The sequence below is a fragment of the Alternaria ethzedia genome (assembly GCF_023757985.1).
Source record: "Alternaria ethzedia strain BMP 0044 chromosome Unknown scaffold_25, whole genome shotgun sequence".
Taxonomy (NCBI): domain Eukaryota; kingdom Fungi; phylum Ascomycota; class Dothideomycetes; order Pleosporales; family Pleosporaceae; genus Alternaria; species Alternaria ethzedia.
Genome location: NW_026056218.1, coordinates 11,710 through 32,169, shown reverse-complemented (window position 1 = coordinate 32,169; position 20,460 = coordinate 11,710). Strand labels below are relative to the sequence as shown.

The window sequence follows — 20,460 nt, the reverse complement described above, 5'->3', positions numbered from 1 at the left end:
ATCCGCCACAACCAGTCTTCGTACGGCAAAATCATCGTTCCAATCGATATCTCTGTCGGCTCTCGCAACTGGTCTACTATCATCAAAGGCGGCGGGGGGATAGCTGGAATGGGAATCTTTGTCAACGGGAACGGATATACACACACCGTCATGCGCTGCTGGGCGAGGAAGGAAGACGGGAAAAGCGTAATCGAGATTCTGACGGAGGAATGTGACAGGGCGTTGGCGAACTTCTTTCCCGAAGTGAAGGTGGAGCCACAATGAGAGCGATGGGCAAGCGCGAAGGCAGTCACTGTGCTAGCGGACTAGAGTGAAGACCGGCGAAGGGAGGGAGGAAGATTTTAAAGCACTATCGGCAATTACATGAGCGGTGAGGGTGAAGACTCGAGCTTTCAGTCTATAATTTCAGTGCAGTCGCGGTGTCTTGGCGTTCTCGTCATTGGTAGTTACCACTTTCCACACCTTTCTCTCCTTCCACAAACACCCGTAGACGATAACCAACCTCCTGACGTCAACTCAAACAAGCCTTCTTGCCAATGTCTTCGCCCCAACCCGCAAACGCGCTCGAACAGCGCATCTACGATCTTATGCGCCCGTTCCGTAACGAATGTTATGAAGCGCCCGACACTGTTGTCGATCAAGTCGCCGCCGCCAGTCGCGCTGTCAAACTCGAGCGCAGGATCCTCGTTCTAGCTCGTACGTCCAAGGCCCATTTGTTTCGCGCTTAGCATTTCAACTGACATGTGATCAGAGAATATCTCATTCCTCGCACACAACAACATTGCGAACACTGAGCAGACGATCAACGCCTCCGATATCTTCGTGGTGATGAGAGGCTGGACGGGAGACGGAGTGGCAAAGACAGGTGGTGCGATTGCCGTTCTTGCACGCTATCCGGAGGGTACTATGGGCGTTGTCAAGGCTACATTTGAGGCTGGTGTCAGTGTCGTTGACGCGTTGTGTACGAAGGTCGACGAGATGCTTGCTGCGAGCTTCTGAAGCATTCAGCGGCAGTTGTGAGCAGAAGGTAGTAATGTTGGCGGGTAAGGAATGATCGGCAAAAGCAGATGGAAGCGTTAGCTCCTCGGTGGTTGAAATTTTACGAGATGTCCACTGTGATAGAACCCAGTACCACCGCTGTCTTACTTGCTCCTTGCAATGTCGTGGAGTTAAGCTCATGTCCCAGCTCCTGACGTGTGACGGGATGGTCTGGTTGCAGTTAAAGTGGGGCTTGCTAGTCTGAGACCCCAAGACATGGCTCAAGCTAGGTGTCTGACTCGTGAGCCTCATCTGAATGGGCTTTCACAATGGGCAGAGTAAATCGCACTATCCAGAATTTCGCGCAAAGCTCCGAACTGAGCGCTCAATGCGTCCTCGCCCACTCTCGATAGAAGTCCAAGCATTCGGCGTTGGCAACACTCGCGCTCGTCTTGACGTTGAGTCCGCAAAGTATCTGCTTGACAGCACCTTCAACCTTTTTGCCGTTGGTAGTGACAGGTATCTCTGGACACTCGTCCACTACAGCTGGGACATGACGGGCACTAAGCGCTTGCTTGATCGTTGTCTTGATCCTTCCGACGAGATCAGTAGAGATCTGACGACCCTCTGCCATCTTGAGAAAGAGCACGACAGTCTCATCCGTATCAGTCTCTCTCCTCCGGCCGATGCAAAGCGCGTCCGCGACGTCTTCGGGGAAATGCTCGAGCACCACATTGTAGATCTCAGCTGATCCGAAGCGTACGCCTGCAGGCTTGAGAATGCCGTCGCTGCGTCCAAGCATCCACAGTCCACCGGTTTCGGGATCGAATCGCACGAAATCGCCGTGATGCCATATTGGCTGATTCTTATCGTTCGTGAACTTGTCAAAGTACGACTTCCGGTACTTTGACTCCCCTTCAGGACCCCAAAATGCCACTGGCTGACAGATGAAGGGCTTGGTGCAGACTAGATCTCCTGGTTCGCCTGACATCGAGACATCGGCACCTGTGTAGTCATACGCAGCGATTGCCATGCCTAGACCGGCGCCTTGGATTTCGCCTTCATAGACGGGTAGAAGTGGGTTGGGTGCACCAAAGAGTGAGATGATGTCTGTACCACCAGTGATACTGCCGAGATTGATGGTTGAAGGGAAGGCGGAATAGACGTAAGAAAATGTGGAAGGAGCGAGTGGCGATCCTGTCGAGTAGATTGCTTCAAGCTTATTCATCGTGAGTCCCGCAGCTGATGGGTCGATCGACTTCTGCTCCAGAATAGAAAGGTACTTTGCGGACGTGCCGAAGTGCGTGATGTCAAACTCGTCTATCAGACGATGCATTGCTAGGTCGTCTGGAACAGATGTCGATGGGTCGGAACTGTCTACGTACCGGAACGGAGAACCGTCATAAAGTACTAATGTAGCGCCCGAGGCGAGCCCACTGACCAGCCAATGCCACATCATCCAAGTACATGTGGTAAAGTAAAAGAGTCGTGAGCTGGGTTTTATCGAGCAGTGAATGATGTGTTCCTTTTTGTGTTGGAGTAGCGTACCGATGGCCCCATGAACGATACATTTGGGTGCACCTGTCGTGCCACTCGAGTAAAGGATATAAACTGGATGGTCTGGCGGCAATTGCTTGAAGGTGAGTTCTGACGTAACCTTCAGTGATGTGAATGTTGCGTAGTCGTAGGCTTTGCCAGATTGTACCGGGATAGAGGTGACGTCGAATTCTACTGAAGATACAGTAGGAAAGATGACGACGGCTTCGAGCGATGGGAGATCCCTGACGATTTCAGTAACCTTGGGAAGTACTGGATGACTCCGACCATTATAGAAGGCCGCATTGTCTGCAAAAAGCAGGGTTGGCTCAATCTGGCGTAGTCGATCGAGAACGGCATGAACGCCAGTGTCTGGGCTTACTGCGGTCCATACGGCCCCCAGCGACGACGCGGCCAACATTGCTACCAACGCGTTGGTGTGGTTTGCAACATAGCCAGCTACTCGATCACCTTCTTTGAGACCAAAATGTATCATGCCGGCCTGACATAGCTTCACTCTATCCCTGAGTTCCTTCCATGTCACTGTTTCGCGTGTAGTCTCTGTAGCGGCGATGACGGCGGGTGATTCGGGGTTGACCTCGGCGGTCGGGAAGAGGAGGTTCTCAGCGAAGTTCAATGTCGCTCCCGAGAAAAAAGCCGGACGGGGAAACATGGCCAATTCTTCATCCACGGCCTATCGTCTATAAGTACAGGCTACATGGATGGGTCTACGATGACTGACTGATGTGAAGGCTCCCTGGTGCCGGACACCCACAAATTGCCACGTTCTTTGCCAGAATTCGTTGATGTTGTCGATGCTCCATTTGTGTAGTTGCGAGTAGTCGAATAGTTGCAGGTCGTGTGTCTTGTTCACTGACTGCAAGAACTGGTACATGGGTGTCGTCTCGGGCGAGGAGTGCTTCCAGAGAAGCTTGGGGCCTGTCGATGTGCCATTGGCACCCTTCGTGCCGTTCATCGCGTCGTGATCGTTATGGTAGGTGTTCTCACCAACCGTAAATACCGAAATCGTGCAAAAATTGAGGTTTGCGGCTATTGCAGGCTCCTAATAATTCTCGACGTAGGTCTCGGTTTCCCCGCGCCCCCATGCGATGTCTGGCAGCGGCAAGTTCCGATACAGTAGCGCATCACGAAAACGTCGCGGTTCCCCACCCCAAATACCACACCACCTCCATCGACTGTGGAGCCATCATCACGTCCGATCCGCGTATTTCCAGTTTGGCATCTATCCTTCCATCGACTCACCAGGCTGCCGATGCGTTGCCTACGTCATCCCAACAAGGCTGTGGGGTCTACGTCGCGCATATGCGCAGGCGTCAACTACGCGCCCAAGCACCCAACCATTTCAGAATACGCGTCGACTTTCAGCAGCCCTCGCAGCTGTATTACAGCCACGCGAACTCAACAGTTTCATCCCCGTTATCCCACAACTACGAAGAACTCGGGCGGGGAAGGCACGCGACATACGGACGCTGCGGTGAGCCCATGAAGGGAAGGACCGGCCAACACTTTCATCTCCGTTTCTTCCATTGCCTCGAGGTCGAGTTTCAGACCTGCGATCGACACTCTGCCTTGGGGCCAAATTCACCGGTCTTCCGGGGTCGTTCGCATCTAAGCTAATGGTGTGTAGAGGACGGCCAGCGCATCCCCCGCCTATCCCTGATGGGGGTAGCGCCTGGTCCTTGCACACTCCTCAGTATCGAGCACCTGCCACTCTATCGTCTGGCCTTCTACGTTTGTTCTTCGATAGTTCGTCTCAGGAGATTGCGAAGCGTACTTGGTATACATCGCTAGTCCTGCGCAAATTGGAGCGTCGATTGCAAACCTCATGGCAAGATTCGGGTGCAGAAACAATTTCACGGCTGTCGCGAATGGGCGTCAGGATCAGATGCTCACTCAGAAGTCTCACGCGGTGGCGCCGATGTTTGCCTGCTTTCCTAGCGTCGGAATCCACCACACTTGCACGTTGAACTCTGGATGATCCCGTCCATTTTGCTCCTCCAGCCTGCTTGGTCCATCTGAGAATCCTGAAACCTTGAGGATTGCCATGGCCGCCTACGCTGAAGCTGTGGAAGATTCTCCATTGAGCAACACCGGCCCCGAATGAGATAAACGTGTATATGAGTGTACATTCTTCGTCAAGAAACGACTGTAATCGGGTGTTTTCAATACACGGCACTAGAGGGGCCATCATAAACCAGGTATTCAGGCGAGCTTGCTCCACCCGGCCCACACCCAAACCGAACCTCGAGTTCGCTCTGGCTGCTCCAGGTACAAGGATGTGTGGAAGATTGGTACCTGCATTAGCCTTTCTTGCACCCGTCACTTGACCGCTACCTGGGGTGGTGACGCGCGAACACTCGTATGGTCTCAGGTCACTAAACCAGATCACCATGCGTTTTAGAACTCTGCAATTGGGTCTATGGTCGGGTCGCCAGTAAGCCTTCCAGGGGCATCGCTAAGATTGACCGCAGCTTTGTTCCAACGCAAACGCAAGTCTGAAGCCGAGCCATGCCGAGATGCTGCCAAAGAAATTGGATGCTGTCTCGACGCAGCTCTGGGCATATTGCTGAGCGTGCAGGCATGGTCTGGTGTCGCAGATCTTCGTGTCTTACATGCGTGCCAAGCGCATGCAGGTTGCACCCACCACACTTTTATGTTCCCCACGCTCTCAGGTCATAGTGACGGGATGGCTGTGTTTTGGCACGTTCCATCCTAGCATACCGGCATCATGAAGGCGACCAGGGCCTCGTAGCTTGACGTTGGCAAGATACGCGATGCGCGTGCCCGCTTTCGTACGTATAGTACCTGCGTCAGCCGATGCTCGTCCTCAGTATGTATGCTAGCCCTACACCCCTTGTCCCTGTCCCTGTATTCCCCTTTCACTGGAACTTCGCATTATGAAACCAGAGATGCTCGGATAAGTCGGAGACTTCTGCTTTATCGACCACTATGAGAGAGCTTAGATTTTGTACCGACATCTTCGCACATGCAGAAAACATTCGCAGTGATCTTCATGACAAGGGTAGGAGCTTGAGACTCTCGTTGACAGCATGCGGACGCCATGTCAAAGTGCAAAACTGAACGATGCGAGTTCCTTCGTGGACACCGCTGTGGAGGATAAGAACGCCACCTCACTGCCGTCACATCCTTGTACCTTACCCCGGCCCTTCGCTGCTCTTGCCCAAACCGCGACGACTAGTGAAGTCCCATGCTTCATGTTGCCGTAACTGGCCATGACCGGGTGTCAGCAGAGGGAGAAGCTAGATATCAGCTTTTTGCGAGGTCGGTGCGCCGCTTGGAATACATAGGGAGGGTATGGATATAAAGAGGCCCAGTGCCACTGTGATATCGACACCAACACCAACAATTCGAGATCTCTTTGGTCCGCCACAGCCGAATCGTCCCTGGAAGCACAGTTTGTCGAGACTCCTGGTACGTTCAAGATCATTCTCCTCCTTGAGGTCCACCTATGGAGACACTAGCTCAAAGCATCACATCTAGTACTTTACCACATAAGCTCAATGCAACACTCGTCTATTGTCAAGATGGGCAGCAACAATCAACACGATGCCTTTTCTCTCCAGTTTTACGACCAAGGTCTGTCCTGTCCGGCCACGAACGGAACACGGAGGTTACCCTCAGATGCGCCATGCATGTATCATGCGGCTGTGCTCGGACCCCGTCCTCAGCATCCTGGCTCGCATTCAGCGTCATTCTCTCGCCATATGCTCCAATACGTCCCACCGGTTTGCTTGACGCAAGACTGGTCTACTGGTACTTCAGCGAATAGTGGTTGTACGTGTGCATCTGCTAGGGGCATTAGAGGGGACAACATGGCTCGCGAGATCGAGACGATCGTTCGAGCTTCAAAGATCGCTGCTACCACAAACACCTCCGGGCAACGATGAGCAAAGCGCAGGCGGATTGACAGCTGGGAAAGCGTCCTGTCATCAGCTTGCTGAGCCCCGCACCCGTGATTTCCGGGCAAGCCTTGTCCCCGAATCCGCTGCAGATGTGTCGTTCTCTTATCGGGGCAACCTTTTCTTCTACCGTTGCAGCAGCTGCTACCGAATTTTGTACTCTACAATGTATTACTACACTTCTTCCGCCCGACTACATCCTACTTGGGAGGGATTTCACCAATCGTCACCTCCCATGCTAAGCGATTGCCTTGACTTCGCTAGCATACATGGGTTCCTTGCTGTACATCAACGATGCCGCCACCACAATCAGCACAGACGAGCTTACTACCCACAGACTGCGCCATTGCCGCCAGGCTGGTCGAACGACAGGCGTAGTCTCCAATCTGCTAACTGTAGTCTAACAACCCTTGCACGAACGGAGCGGAAGTAGCCCGAGCCCAATGGCAAGCGCGTCTAGGTACGGCACTTACCAAATCTCCGTGGATTGTTTGTGCTTGTAAGCATGGACGCCTTGACGATTTAATTTGGATACCCCCACGTTGTTAATCCCATGAGCATCGATTTTCGGTTCGACATGCAGACTAACACGTATACATCATGTGGTTTGCATTAACTACGAGCAACTCGTTGATGTTGAAGGCCCACTATGGTTCATGGTGAGTATCGCAACCGCAACGCGATGCTGGTCTAAGGGGAAGATATCGCATCTCCGCATTACAATGTCAAATCTTCAATCTCACCTTCAGCTCCGTCTTACATCGTACAGCACGTGGCAGACATATTCCACGAAATGTTCGGTTATGGTCAGCCTGGTGACCTAGCGTCGACTGCACAGGCCTAGCCAACACGCAAAAGGCTATTCAACGACGCTTAGATCCTTGGCTTGACATAGCGGTGTGTAAAGGAAGCCACGCCAGTTGAGAAACCTCGCTCCGTTACTGCATTCGGCCAGCAAATCATACAGCAATGCCCATATCCCTGTTTGCCAGTTGGAACTCCAATAAGATTTGAAACACACCAAGCCTCTTCGGATTCGAGGTACTATTCCTCCTACGCTGCTGCCAGCGTAAAAAACACCGTAAACTTAGCTCAGACACTCTCCGCGGAGCCTTACCAGCAGAGCTGAAGCACCACGGTCTTGAAGAAACGCGGCAGAATAGAACTGCATACGAGACGCCTCGATCTTCCGGGGATTCATGCGCAGCTGCGCAGTAATGTGCGGCTTGAGTCATCTGTCGCACGGTAATGCAGAATCAGTGGCGAGTTTGCTGCGCTGCGGATATGCCACAGCCACACAATGCATTGTCACCCATGATCGAATATGCACATTCATTCTAGGGAAACTGAACTGCAAACGGGGGGTTGGACGGACGCGAGAGAGATTTGGGCTTCGCGCTTCCGGCTTCTTCACATCCAACCAGATAAATTGCCTGCCACACTTCATGCAGGCAGATGCAGGGGAAGCGCTTACAGTTGCGACTGTTAGACTTTCGATTACCGACCATGGCACCCATTTCATAGCAGCAGCACGGATCATGCACATAAGAGCCTTTGGATCTTCAGCTGTGTAGAGGAAAGCGCTTTTCGCCGATGATCTTGTCGTCGATCTCACCCCAGCACTGCGCCTGGGGTCGTCGCGTGGGCCTGAAGAAGTAACGCTTTGCCGCTTCCACAACCGACAGCCTTCTAGAAGCTTCCAACAGCTTTCGGTGGAAGGACATTCGGCCAGCCTCAACCTTGCAGTCACCTGCTTGAGAGTTTTGGTCTACCAAACCGTTGGCGTGCGGACTGGTGATGCGCAATACTCTCAACTTCATCCTGAGTGTGCGCAACTTCAATCTTGCGTTTTACTGAGCTAGAAATCCCGAAGGAGATAATTGCAACAGCCTTTATGATAGCTTGTGCGACGAGCGACGAGCGTTCGGCCGCCAAAGGACTTGCCGTCCCCTGTTTCCCCGCTGCGCTCGTGTATGAATTTTGCTGTGAATAAATCTTCCTACACTCATACCATTTTGACGCTTTGCAGCGGGTCGAGAGATTTGGGAAGCTGATCGGTAGGCAATGCGACCGAGAATTAGGCTGATGTGGACACACTGCCTCGCGCGGAATCGGCAGGGCTGTGCGTGTCACGGCACCAGGGCAGTGATGCATCTGGGTAACATTACGGGATGACGAAAGTGTGGGATGACGCTGTTGCGCACTTCGAAATTGTCGGGGAAGCGGCTTTGCATCCCTTCCTTCCTGTTTGGACCGTCAAGGCTGAACAGGGCTTACAGACTTGATGGCACCCTTGCATTGTCTTCGCATCGGCTTCTCTCCCTGATGGTGCTTACTACTGAATGGTGTAGATATCTCGGGGAAGCGGCTTCTTCGAGCTGTTGTTCTCGTCACCCTCTTATCAGGTCCCTTATCTATACCACCTAGGGTCAGATCCTAAGGCACAAGCGTGCCTGGGACAAACCCTCAACCCCCTCACGCAACGTAACACCGAACCCTCGTTTCTAGAGGAAGTGGCATGAACCTACCTCCGAAAGACAATTAACAATGTTCTAGTGATCGAAAGAAAAACCGCCACTCATCATTCACAGTCCTGGAGGTCGGATGGCCAGCAAGTAATAAGCAGCGACTTCGGGTCGGAAAAGCTGTGCAACTCTGGTCCGGTGCCACTTCCTGTGTCAAAGCGGGTTACCCGGGCCGTATTTCGTGAACACCCGACAAGGCCGATGTGAGCAGACCGGCGACCTCGACCGCCTCTTCTGCTTGTGATCCTCGGTACGCCGATCCCTGCTCTATGCACCACCAGGCTGTATACAAATGGTCTCACTGCCTAGTCGGCACTACATCCGCGGCCAGATCGTACCGTCCAGTGGGAGAACGTGCCCTGAGCCCGTTTTTAGCCCCACGGATCTCGCGTCTGGTTTGACCGCGGAAGCTGGCTGTAACTGCCATGATCAGGGGGTCTTCCAATCCGAACAGCTAGTGGGATCTCAGTATCCACAGCCACGCTCCCACCCCGGGTTAGGGGTCCTTCTACTCTTGCCCCATGGGTACAAGAGCATGCAGTGGCTATCTTCCCGCTTCCGCGCAAACGAGGCAAGTAAGAAAACCTTCTAGATACGGCTAAGCGGCATTGCGAATGAGAGATGAAGTGAATGATTCGAGTCATCCTGGCTATGTGCTGTCTGTTAAAGTTCTGCTTGAGGCGCTGCGCAACTAGCACTTGTCTCACACGCGGAGACTGGCTCACTACACCCTAGCAAATGTCATGGCAGCCAAAGTATAAGTAGCACCCTGCGCGCGGCTGTTGAAACGTGGTTGACAAACTTTCTACAACTATACTACTGCTTGACTGAACAAAATGGCTTCCTCAGCACCAGTGGCCGTGACTTCGGCCGTGGCTACCCTTGGCTCTTCTCAGCAAGATGGCCAAGAACCTCCCTCATCATCATTCCATCAGCACGGCACTGCCCAAGCAAACGGCAACAGTTCTACTGGTACTGCTGTCAGGACTCATAGTAGTGACCTGACCTTTGTTGGGATGTGGGCCAAAACAGAAGAACACCAGACCAACACTGAAACGAACGGAGGTAACAGTGACCTACCACCAGTTTGATTCAGAAGGTACTGACCTCTCATAGTCGAGCCTCCTGTATCCCACACGGGTTGTACGCGCCATCGCAAACTGAGCGAAGCATGCTCTCTCCCCGTCGATTCCCCCCAGGTTGTCAGGCTTCTCACAACCTCGTACGCGGTCGAATTGAGCGAAAATATACGGGAAGGAGGTGCCTGTGAATCGTCCGCTGCGGCGTGTACATGCGTCGTGGCATTCGAGGTTCACGAGGATGAAGCGGAGCCACGGAAGGCAAGGATGAACGGAGTGGTGGCGTCTGAGAAGCGGCTGAATGGGGTGAGGTAGTGTGAAGCTTCCTTTAGCACCCTTTATGCGATACAAACCATGTGTATGAGCGACATGGCACCGGAGGTTTGGTTGAGGGTAGTGCGCCGTGGGGTTAGGGACCAAAAGCTGTGCTTTGCGTTACTTGTTAGCTTGCGGTATGTTGGTAGAGAGGAACACATCTAGAATGTTTTGTGTCACACTGCCCACGCGTGGCTGCCTAGCGCTGTTGTTTTGTTGGCTGCAATGGTATTGTGGCCCCCATACGCGAGGCTGTGCCGCGTTGGGCTGTTTTGCTACGCGCTCCAGCCTTGCCCCGATCACATTGCATTGGAGCCTTCTTCTCACGTAACCCACTACATTGCTATGATGCCTATCAACATACGAAGGGCCAACACCAGTACCTTTTGCCGATCGAGATCGAGATCGTTGTCGACACTGCACGAAGATTGGCACCTACACCACTGCGCCCATCTCAACTACTCGTACAATCATCCTCGCGAGAAAGTCGTTGTTCCCGCCATGACGACTGCGCTTCACGTTGAGGGCTCGCAATTCAGTCCATAAAGAACGAGGTACCTATTACAAGATATGAAGCGCCTCACAAGTACCTATGTAGCTCGACTTCATAGCGGCTACCTGTCCCTAGTACACCCGCCCATTCCCATCTACAAACTCAGAGCTTTTATGCACCATCTGCTAACGCTCATGTATACATAGACCACTTTTGCCCCAGCCCCCGAAGTCATGCTGATGTCTCACATCTCAGCTCCGTAGTCCACAAGTCTTACGCGCTACCATTACACACGTCGAACGATAGCTACCCATCGGCACGACTACAAGCCATGCTCAGCCATAAAGTTACTAATGGCTTCTTCCAACTCCCCAATAATACACTCGCCTGTATCCGCTGATGCACTAAGAATACGTTCGCTTCTTCCGCACGCATGTATATAGACGGCCAGCACAGTTTCCAGCGCAACCGGAATCGATACCACAAAATCTACTTCATGACCGATGGGTGTGAGAGTCCAACGAACGATAAATGCGAGGTTGTCTGTTGGGTAAATGTCAGAGCGATGACCGTAGTTGGGGCTTCGATGCTTACTAGCGACTACCTCGATCTGTCGGTTCATATCCGCATCATCTTTGGTGGGAGGTCGGTGTGGCCAAAGGAGGTTAAAGATGCGTTGCTCGAGGGGCCCCATCGCGGTCTTTGGCATACTTTCTGGAAATGGATACTTTGACGGGTATCAGACGTGGATTACGATATGGGCATGGTAGCACTGGCGACACGGGCCTTTTGTCGCCACGTTATTTGCGTAGCTACCCGGAACATGTGTTTGTCGCATCGGATTGAGGAAGAAGGCCCTGGCAGTCGCAAGAAGCTGGTGCGTTACATGTCCATACAAAGGAATTGTTCAGAGGTATTTCTTTCATAAGGTCTGCCAAATACCTCCACAATCATGTCACTAGTCATGTTGCATTCGTCTCCATCAAAGGAGAGTTAGGTTTTACGAGGGTTTTAAGCGCGCTGGTGACTAGGCGTCTGAATTGAAGATGCATACATCCTCGTATAAATCCACCTTCCGCACGAAGATGTATTCTCAAAGACCTCGAGGCTGACTTCCCGCAGTCGGCCATGATGCCATATTGTGAATTGTGAGTCGCACTTCGCTGTGTGGGTCGAAAGTGGCGAGTGAGAGCATCCTAATCTCCTCGATAGATCGAAGAGAAACTTTACTGATTAGTTAGCAGACCATGGCGACAAACATAGAGCGCCTTCTTGAATGTGCTTTGTGGCATGTTTTGAATTCTTTACCCGCCGGCGTGGACGGACAATTGCGGAAGACGCTAGTCAGCTTATCGATAAGCCGCCGCACGGGCCGACTTTCACTCGATCTTTTCTTGGGTCTGGCTGTCTGGCCGCTCGTGATGCTACTCGTGCAACACGCGTATTAACCCTATCTCTGCGAACTCTCTGCGATCGATCGCAATTGATGCGACTTCTGGAACGGCTGTATTTCCCATTAAGGAAGCCTCAATTGATCCAGGTGCCGATACGCCCCCTCGCCCGGCCATACCTCTACCATCCTGCCGCGGCTATGGATCTGTCTACGGATGCCAATGAGCGTGTTCGTATGTCACCCTTTCTAATTGAACGGGTCTGGCTGACGATCATGGCAGAAGGGCTCGGTGCATCATGACACCCATGCTACCCCGCCACAATTTATTCAGAAAGAGCATTGGCGATATCAAAGTATGCGCAAAGCCGACCTTGATACCGATCCAAACATATTCGATCTTAGTAAACGCGATGAGTTCAGTGAAGAGCGCAAAGATATCTGGCGACCAGCAGGCATCATCCCAGCCGCTCAAATTGACGCTGCTTGCCAGGCGTATGCAAGGGGCAAACCACTCTCTGTACCTGCACAAGACGCACAGATCTTCGAGCATCGCGACTTCCCTGGCCTTCAAGTCATCTCTGGGCTCCTCCCACCTGAGACGCAAGTTCTTTTCACGTCATGTCTGATGCACAGAGACCTAGCAGATCCAGGCCATAAGATCAACCTCCAGGCGGACTATGATATACCATACCCCCCGAAACCAACGTCAGATGGACTGCGTTTTGATAGTTCCTTCTTCCTTCGCCAACGGTCAGATCCGGATGACTGCCTGACTCCAAAGCTTCCAGACAAGTTGAAACCTCTGAACAACGAGCAATTCTTGTACACCAAGCTTCGTTGGCTGACCCTCGGCGAACAATACGATTGGCCAACGCGTAGTTACGCGAAGCATGCGACGCCGTTTCCGGAAGATTTGACAACGCTTGTGACAGGCCTTTTCCCACATATTCGGCCTGAATCTGGCGTGGTTTTGATGTACTCGGCCAAGGATTTTATGCCTGTGCATCGCGACGTCAGCGAGCAGTGTCAACGTGCGCTAGCGAGCTTCAGCGTCGGATGCGATGGCATCTTCATCATGGCTCGAGGAGAAGATGACGGGGAAGGTGAGAACGCCCCACGAAGCGTTGCGATTCGAGTCCACAGTGGCGACGTTGTGCATCTCACTGGCAACGCTCGATGGGCTTGGCATGCGATGGCGCGTTCGATACCAAGCACATGCCCAGATTACCTTGCAAACTGGCCAGCTGGCACACCTGGTTCTACAGCTGCCGAAGAGAAGACTTACAAGAAGTGGAAGGGCTATATGGGAACCAAGCGCATTAACGTGAGTTGTCGGCAGGTCTGGGATTAATTCAACGGCAGCCAGAGGGCCGGCCCGTCTGTGGGATTCCATCGCACTGGACACGAGTGCCTTCGTGACAATCGGATCCGTACGCTCGGTGTCGTAGTTTTGCTGCCGGCGGCTGCGTAGCGCACTCCACGGTGGAGCAGCTCTCGGAGCGTTAATGAACCCAGTTTCAGCAACTTTATGCAACGTCAAACGCACCACAACTCAATTTTCCGAAAGCTTGCACATTCTGTCACAAATCTGCTCATGCATGTGCATGCTGTTCTCCACCTGAGCCCTATCTTCACGCAGCATCCCCACTTCCTTTTCCCGCGAGGTGCAGCGCTCAGCACGGGACTTGAGTTCTCCAATGCACCTCCAATGCACTCCAACGCTCTCCAATTTCTTTTTCCTTGGCCTAGGCCACCAGCTCTCTTCACGGGTTGAGGGCCGCCCCTAGCGAGTCAGCTAGCCCAGTACGGGAACCTGACGCTAGCATCTGGCCAGCCGCTATCACGGAGTTTTGGTTCGTCGGTAAGCACACTGCGCATTAGCTTTCAAAGCCACTTGGATGCTAACGAAGATTAATGCCAAAAGAAGCCAGATGAATGCATGGGGCCTTGAACACCATGCGTCAGGACCCTGGCGGTTTCTGACGTGGTACTATCTATCGGTGGACGCTGCATCCAGCCCTTGGTCGCCTCGTACTGAGGGTGTGAGTTTGTGCTGTGGGTTAGCGCTTTGCGCCCACTCTTGATTCTTATGGTTCTCATCGAGGCGCAGTCATGGATGGCTTAAAGTTTAAACCCTTCGCACGCCTCCTCGGCCCGTCTGTTTGTTAGTGTAACGTTCACCTCCGCACTTGAAGTTATCCATCCTTCTTCCATCTTGCCTTTGCATTGCGTTGTTCTTTCCGGAAGAGCTGACGTGCGACGTCATGGGGTTCCTGGCCCTCCCCCAGTTTCGTTACCATGGACCGTGGGTGCAGATGCTGATTGCTGGTCTCGGTGTTGGCTCTTCAGCGGGCATCTACGTTGCGCTCAACCTTCTTGGAGCTGGTGGTGGGAAGCCGGACTCAGCGCAAGTAGTTCAGGTTGTAAATGCGACATTATGTGCAGGTACACGATCATTCACAATCTAAGAGGACGACGCATACTGATCATACCGCAGTTTGGTTCTTCTCGTCCTCTTTTGGCGGCTCAATCCTGAATAAGCTCGGGCCCGGTCTGACAATGTGCATTGGTGTCCAGACCTACGCTGTGTACGTTGGGTCTCTCTGGTATTACGATGAGACGGGTAAGACGGGCTACCCTTATGCCGCTGGCCCTATCATCGGCATTGGCGCAGGTATGGTCTTTATCACTGCGGGCTATGTTGCGACAGGATATCCGGAAGAAAGAGAAAAGGGGTCTTATGCGACCATCTTGATGAACATGCAAGCGCTCGGGTCCGTCATTAGTGGCATCATTCCGGTCATCATCAACAGAAAATCGGACACTGTTGCTGGCGTACCGCGATCAGTGTATATCGCCTTCATCACGATTATGGTCATCGGCGGTCTGCTATGTCTGGCTTTGCTTCGGCCACACAAGCTCACCAGAGATGATGGCTCTGTCGTTGCTGTTGATCGACCAAGAGGAGCTTGGGAGGAGTTGAGATCCAACCTGCGGGTCTTCACCGACCCTGTCCTTCTCATGATGTTACCCGCGTTCTTGCCAGCTGAGGGATTCTTGGTATACAGTGGATCGGTCAATGGTATGTCTTCGAGCACTCGTCAATATAACGCTCACACGTTCATAGCCTTCAATAACAACCTCCGCACCCGTTCACTGCTTTCGTTCATTGCTGTCGTTATGCAAATACCAGCAGGATGGATCTTGCAGTATGTTCTTGACTACCCTGGGTGGGGTCGTCGCAAGCGCGGACTCATCGGTCTGACTGGCGTGTGTATACCTCTAGTAATTGCGTGGGTTTGGGAAATGGTATGCCTCGAAGTCGATCACCCACCATTGCGTGCTAACATTATCTAGATTCGCACCCGTAACTATGATCGCAACAATCCGCCCACCAACCCTACAGACTGGGACGAGCTCAAATTCGGTTGGGTGTTTTTCCTTTTTATGCTAAACTGGGTCTTCTCACAGTTGTGGCACAACATAGTCTACTACTGGATTGGTGCCCTCACGAACTCCCCCCAGAAGCTCACACATTATGTCGGCGTCTTTCGCGGCGTGCTCGGCGCAGGAGAAGCAATCTGCTTCGGCCTCGACAGCATCAAAATCCCGTTCATCGCCGAGGCAGGCGGCATCTTGCTATTTTACTTGATGGGTATCGCGAGTTTCTACTACCTGGGATTCTATCACATGACAGACACCAATTACAATCGTGCCGAGGAGGGCGCGGTAGTACCAAACCATATCCTGGAGCAAGAAGGCATCACTTCAGGCCACGAAGTCGTTATTCGAGATCGAGAAGCGAAAGAGGGGTATGTTGCGGAAACCGAAAAGGACGGATCCAGTAGCGGAGAAAAGGTCTGAGTATTTGGTCCAGCACATCTTTTCCTTCTCGGAGTATTTCACTGCAGTACAAGTTGTAATAGGTCGCGTTGCGCACTCTAATGTTTAAACGAAGGTATCGCTTGTAGCGCTCACAGCAGCAAGACTGTTGACCCAATCGGTGCATGCATGCTTTTCCTGCGCTTTTGCTTTTTCACCGTTCAGGCTGGACCGTCCATCACCCGCGCTATGGGACCCCATGCGCATAGAAGTGTGGTATCATGCAGATCAGGCAGGCCATGGGAAGCAGAAACCTGTTCGTGAGTGCACGCATACGATGTAGGTGCGCTAGTAAGAAGCTATCGCTTGGGCCGTTGTTCCGATTCGCTCACTGTCCACCCACCCACGCGGAACTCTCGATTGTGTATACAAAGGTTTACACTCCATTAGAGTTTCCCCTTTATCCCCTGCATTCACTGAGCCTACAGCGACGCACCACCAGATGTAGGTGGTATAATCACTTCCACTGTATCGCGACGGGCCGCCCCTGGAGTTCTGCACGTATGCAGCGTAGGTATCGCTTGGTGATATGGGACGGGCGCGAACACGTGTTGGTGTAGTGAGGGGTGGGTGGGCTGGTAGGGGTCAAGATTCTGGCGCTGACATCACGAGCTAGGTACGAAGCTAACATGCGGGATGGGCGCGCCACGGAAGTATCTCTCAATTTGGCGCGGGAGCAAGGTGCTTGCGTCCGTGTTCGCATTCGGGCGTTTTTTGGCATGTTTCGACAAGTGGAGATTAACGGGTGTTAGTGAGCGGCTTTGTGCTCACTACTGTACTGTCCTGGCAGAGTCGAACCTTCAGGGTCTAGGGTCGTGAGTGCAAGGATCTGCAGGATTCTGCAGAGATCTGCAAGCCTCGGAGAAAACCTCGGGCTATGATGCCGAGGGGCAGAAGCATGCAACCGAAAACACTTCTTTAGAATTAAATCCGGTGCTGTAGGAGGTTTAGGATAGTAATGGAATGCTCAAAATCTTCCTCCGTCACCGCACAACTTCTCGCGCACTTTGGCGACTTTACACAACCAGCCTCTCCCGCAGTCTCCAGGCTCATCACTCTCATACTCACTCCCAGCCCACCACTCCTATAGGTCTAGTTGCTCGAATCTGACGAGCAATGTGCATGTGGTCTCGTGTCCGCCAAGATCCAGCATCCTAATGAAATTCCACCCAGGTGTAACGTACATCAGTCTCACCGCGGCAACGGCGAAGATGGGATTGCGAGAGAAACTGTCATCGCTCTTGATCAACAGGCGCAGGAATGTCAGTTCATTATCCTCATACTCCCACTGCAGGACGTCTTTCCAGATAGGATCGTTTGCGGGCGAGTTGTCCTTGTGCATGAAACCGGTCAATTTGTGGGGCTTGTAAGGAGCAGTCTTGCGCTTTGGTGGCAGGTTGTTCATGTCGTTAGGATGAACGAGTGTGCATGTCAGGTAAGGCTTGATGTCTTCATGTTCGCGGTCATTGGGTAGGGGAACGTCTGTAGCGCCAGCAACGTGCAAGCGAAGTTTCTTCCGGCGTCCGGTGCTGAGGTTACCCGAGCCACCAGCACGTAGCGCAGCTGGTTTGAGTACGTAGCCACCAGAGCCGGCAAAGAGCGCTTCGTTGATTTGTGAGCTTGCGCCAAAGGTTTGCCAATTGAGAGCGCAGATCTGGGCGCCAATACCCCAGAATGGTACCGGCGCAAGATTCTTCGAGGAAATGCGAGTTCCTTTGGGGTAGACGCGCATCAAATGGTGCGCATTGTGTCTTGCTATCTTGGCGCTATTGGCGGGAAGATGCGCTTTCAGACCTGACTCTGAGACGTTGATGAGTTGGTGATGTGGTGCGTTCTCAAGCTCCGCTTCGAACCAAGAGTTGTTGACAGGCTTGACTGATTGAGCATATACTCCTAGCTCGGCCAGTTCAGGGACAATAGTACCAGCATTAGCAGCCTTCTTTTTCGCATCATACTCTTGGCGAGCTTGCTTCTGTTCCTCTTCGTCCGAACTCGAATCACTGCTGCTACTCTCCTCTTCGTTCGGCAAATGGTACTCTACGATGACCGCAACTTTGTTTCCAAGCTCAGCGAGGGTGACATGCTCATGCTTGCTGGGGTCGTCTTGTTCGCGCGTGCCCTTGTCGCGGATGGCCTTGCTGAGGAGTCGGGGACCGAGGACTTCTTGCATGATCTGTGCGAGGCGAAGCTGCCCGTGCGCGTCGCAATGGTTCTCTAGGGAGATCATGATAGGTGCAGCGTTCTTTTCACTGGCAGCTTCTTTGTCAACGACATCGCGGATCGTCTCACATACTTGGCGGAAGGGTATGTTAGACACGAGCGTGAACCCGTGCGTGACCTTCGGCTCTTCCTTGTTGTCGTCGTTGTCCCAGGCGTCGATCTCGACGCAACGCGACCCAGTATGCAACGCGATTTCGTACGCAGAAGCATGCGATTCGCCAAAGAGTTGATGAGCCATCAGATATGTGTTATGAGATGAGCTGATGAAGTATTCGGGAAGTGGATGGTTCCTGTCGATAGCCTCTGGTGGGACGTTGATGTGACTCTTGTCGAGCAATTCTCGCAACGCCGTAGTCGGCTCTTCACTTTTCAATCCAGCCTCGGACTCCTGCAAAACACCTTCCTTGACTAGGAAGCTTTTGAGTGCTCCGCTGACACGTAGTTTGTCCTTGGTGATATGCGACTGCCTTGCGGCGTGACCGCCGCCCGCTACAGTTCCCGCGTCGACAAAATCGCCCTTCTCCTCATCATCGACTTCCTTCTTCGCGAAGGGATTGAGCTTCGAGATGCCTGATATTAGTTCGGCCATGGTACGGTATAGAGGGGGCAAGTTAGGTAAGGATGTGTATGAGCAACAGCCACAGGTTTGCGATCCAGCTGCTGGCGGGGTAGGTTGGCTTGGCTTACGCCTGCCCGGAAATGCGGAAAGTGTGGCTGGGGATTGATGACGCGTTGGACCGACCGTCTAGAAGGCGCGGCGCATCTTGGAAACCTGCTACATATCCTGTATCTTCTAAGTCTAATGTGTTCAACAATGTTTCTAGCTAGAAGTAGAGCTTCTAACCCTAAGTTTAATAGTTAGACTATTTTTACGCTAAAATTACCTCTAATATATAACTTAATATATAGCTTACTCTACTAAAGTTTACTAGTAGTCTTATATTATTACTAATAATTATAGTATAAAATATAGTATTATTACTAATACTTATATATAAAAATAATATATTATTATAGATATTATAGTACTATTTTTATATTATATATAATTTTTTTAATATTCTAAGCTATATTAAAATACTTTTAGCGTATTCTAGATATTATTTTTTATTTTTTCTATAAAATAATTACTTATAAATATTATCTTATATAATATATATATAATAATAATATTATTTATAAGCTTTTCTATAATTTTATATATATATAAAAAGACTATTAAATATTAAAATAATATAGTTTTTTTAAAGAGTAAAATTTATATATAAAAATATTAGATACTTATTTTAAATATAAATTTAATAGTCTTTAATATATAAAATTATAGTTTAAACTATTTTATTATTTAAAATATTATAGCACTAATATTTTAAAAGTATATTAATATTCTAAATATATAAACTTTTCTTAATATAGACTTAGTACTAATAAGTAATCTTTAGAAATAATTATAGTAATATTATTTATAATCTAACTATTTTTTACTATATTTTTAGTATTTATATTTTATAGTTAAGATTATCTTTAATATTTCTAATACTTTTTAGCTATTATTAGTATATATATACTTTTTAATCTTATTCTACTCTTACTATATACTATAAAGTTATTATACTTAATACTACTAAGCTACTTTTTTACTATATTAGTATTATTCTAGTTAATCTCTACTTTTTTTCTTTTAATTAGTACTAATAAAGGCTTTAATATAAGTATTTATAGCTATTCTCTAATATTTTAAATAATTTTACTATATTTATCTTATATACTATATATCTTATATACTTACTTTTAATCTAAGTCTTTTACTTTATCTATATATATTTATAATAATATAAATTAGTAAAAGTAATATAAAGTATTATCTTAGATATATCTTATACTAATAGTAGTTTTATTTATATATATTTTATATTTTAAAAGTAAAACTACTACTATATATAAAAGGCTATAAAGAAAAAAGTAGAAGCTAGCTCTTAATTATTATAAGCACTCTCTTTAGATTATTTTATATAGCTTTAAGATTATAAATTAGTAGCTTTATAATTAGTAAAGAGATCTAGATATCTTCTTACTAAATATTATAGTAATACCTCTA

The 20,460-nt window shown here is 50.3% G+C and overlaps 5 protein-coding genes across 5 annotated transcripts; 3 read left to right on the top strand and 2 right to left on the bottom strand.

Moving 5' to 3' along the window:
- Window positions 1–536: 536 nt before the first annotated feature.
- On the top strand, window positions 537–999 carry J4E87_008183 (uncharacterized protein; the record flags this gene model as incomplete). The annotated part of the gene is made up of 2 exons (XM_049379774.1): window positions 537–696; window positions 752–999. The coding sequence occupies 2 exons, from the start codon at window positions 537–539 to the stop codon at window positions 997–999; spliced, it is 408 nt and encodes a 135-aa protein (XP_049230341.1).
- Window positions 1,000–1,363: 364 nt separating this feature from the next.
- J4E87_008182 (uncharacterized protein) lies at window positions 1,364–3,490 on the bottom strand (the record flags this gene model as incomplete). The annotated part of the gene is made up of 2 exons (XM_049379773.1): window positions 1,364–3,208; window positions 3,257–3,490. 2 exons carry the CDS (start codon window positions 3,488–3,490, stop codon window positions 1,364–1,366), a joined length of 2,079 nt encoding a protein of 692 aa, XP_049230340.1.
- An 8,968-nt stretch (window positions 3,491–12,458) lies between these two features.
- On the top strand, window positions 12,459–13,611 carry J4E87_008181 (uncharacterized protein; the record flags this gene model as incomplete). Its single annotated transcript, XM_049379772.1, has 2 exons — window positions 12,459–12,488; window positions 12,541–13,611. The coding sequence occupies 2 exons, from the start codon at window positions 12,459–12,461 to the stop codon at window positions 13,609–13,611; spliced, it is 1,101 nt and encodes a 366-aa protein (XP_049230339.1).
- Window positions 13,612–14,524: 913 nt separating this feature from the next.
- On the top strand, window positions 14,525–16,124 carry J4E87_008180 (uncharacterized protein; the record flags this gene model as incomplete). The annotated part of the gene is made up of 4 exons (XM_049379771.1): window positions 14,525–14,705; window positions 14,758–15,342; window positions 15,388–15,569; window positions 15,618–16,124. The coding sequence occupies 4 exons, from the start codon at window positions 14,525–14,527 to the stop codon at window positions 16,122–16,124; spliced, it is 1,455 nt and encodes a 484-aa protein (XP_049230338.1).
- A 1,102-nt stretch (window positions 16,125–17,226) lies between these two features.
- J4E87_008179 (uncharacterized protein) lies at window positions 17,227–18,951 on the bottom strand (the record flags this gene model as incomplete). The annotated part of the gene is made up of 1 exon (XM_049379770.1): window positions 17,227–18,951. One exon carries the CDS (start codon window positions 18,949–18,951, stop codon window positions 17,227–17,229), a length of 1,725 nt encoding a protein of 574 aa, XP_049230337.1.
- Window positions 18,952–20,460: the final 1,509 nt, after the last annotated feature.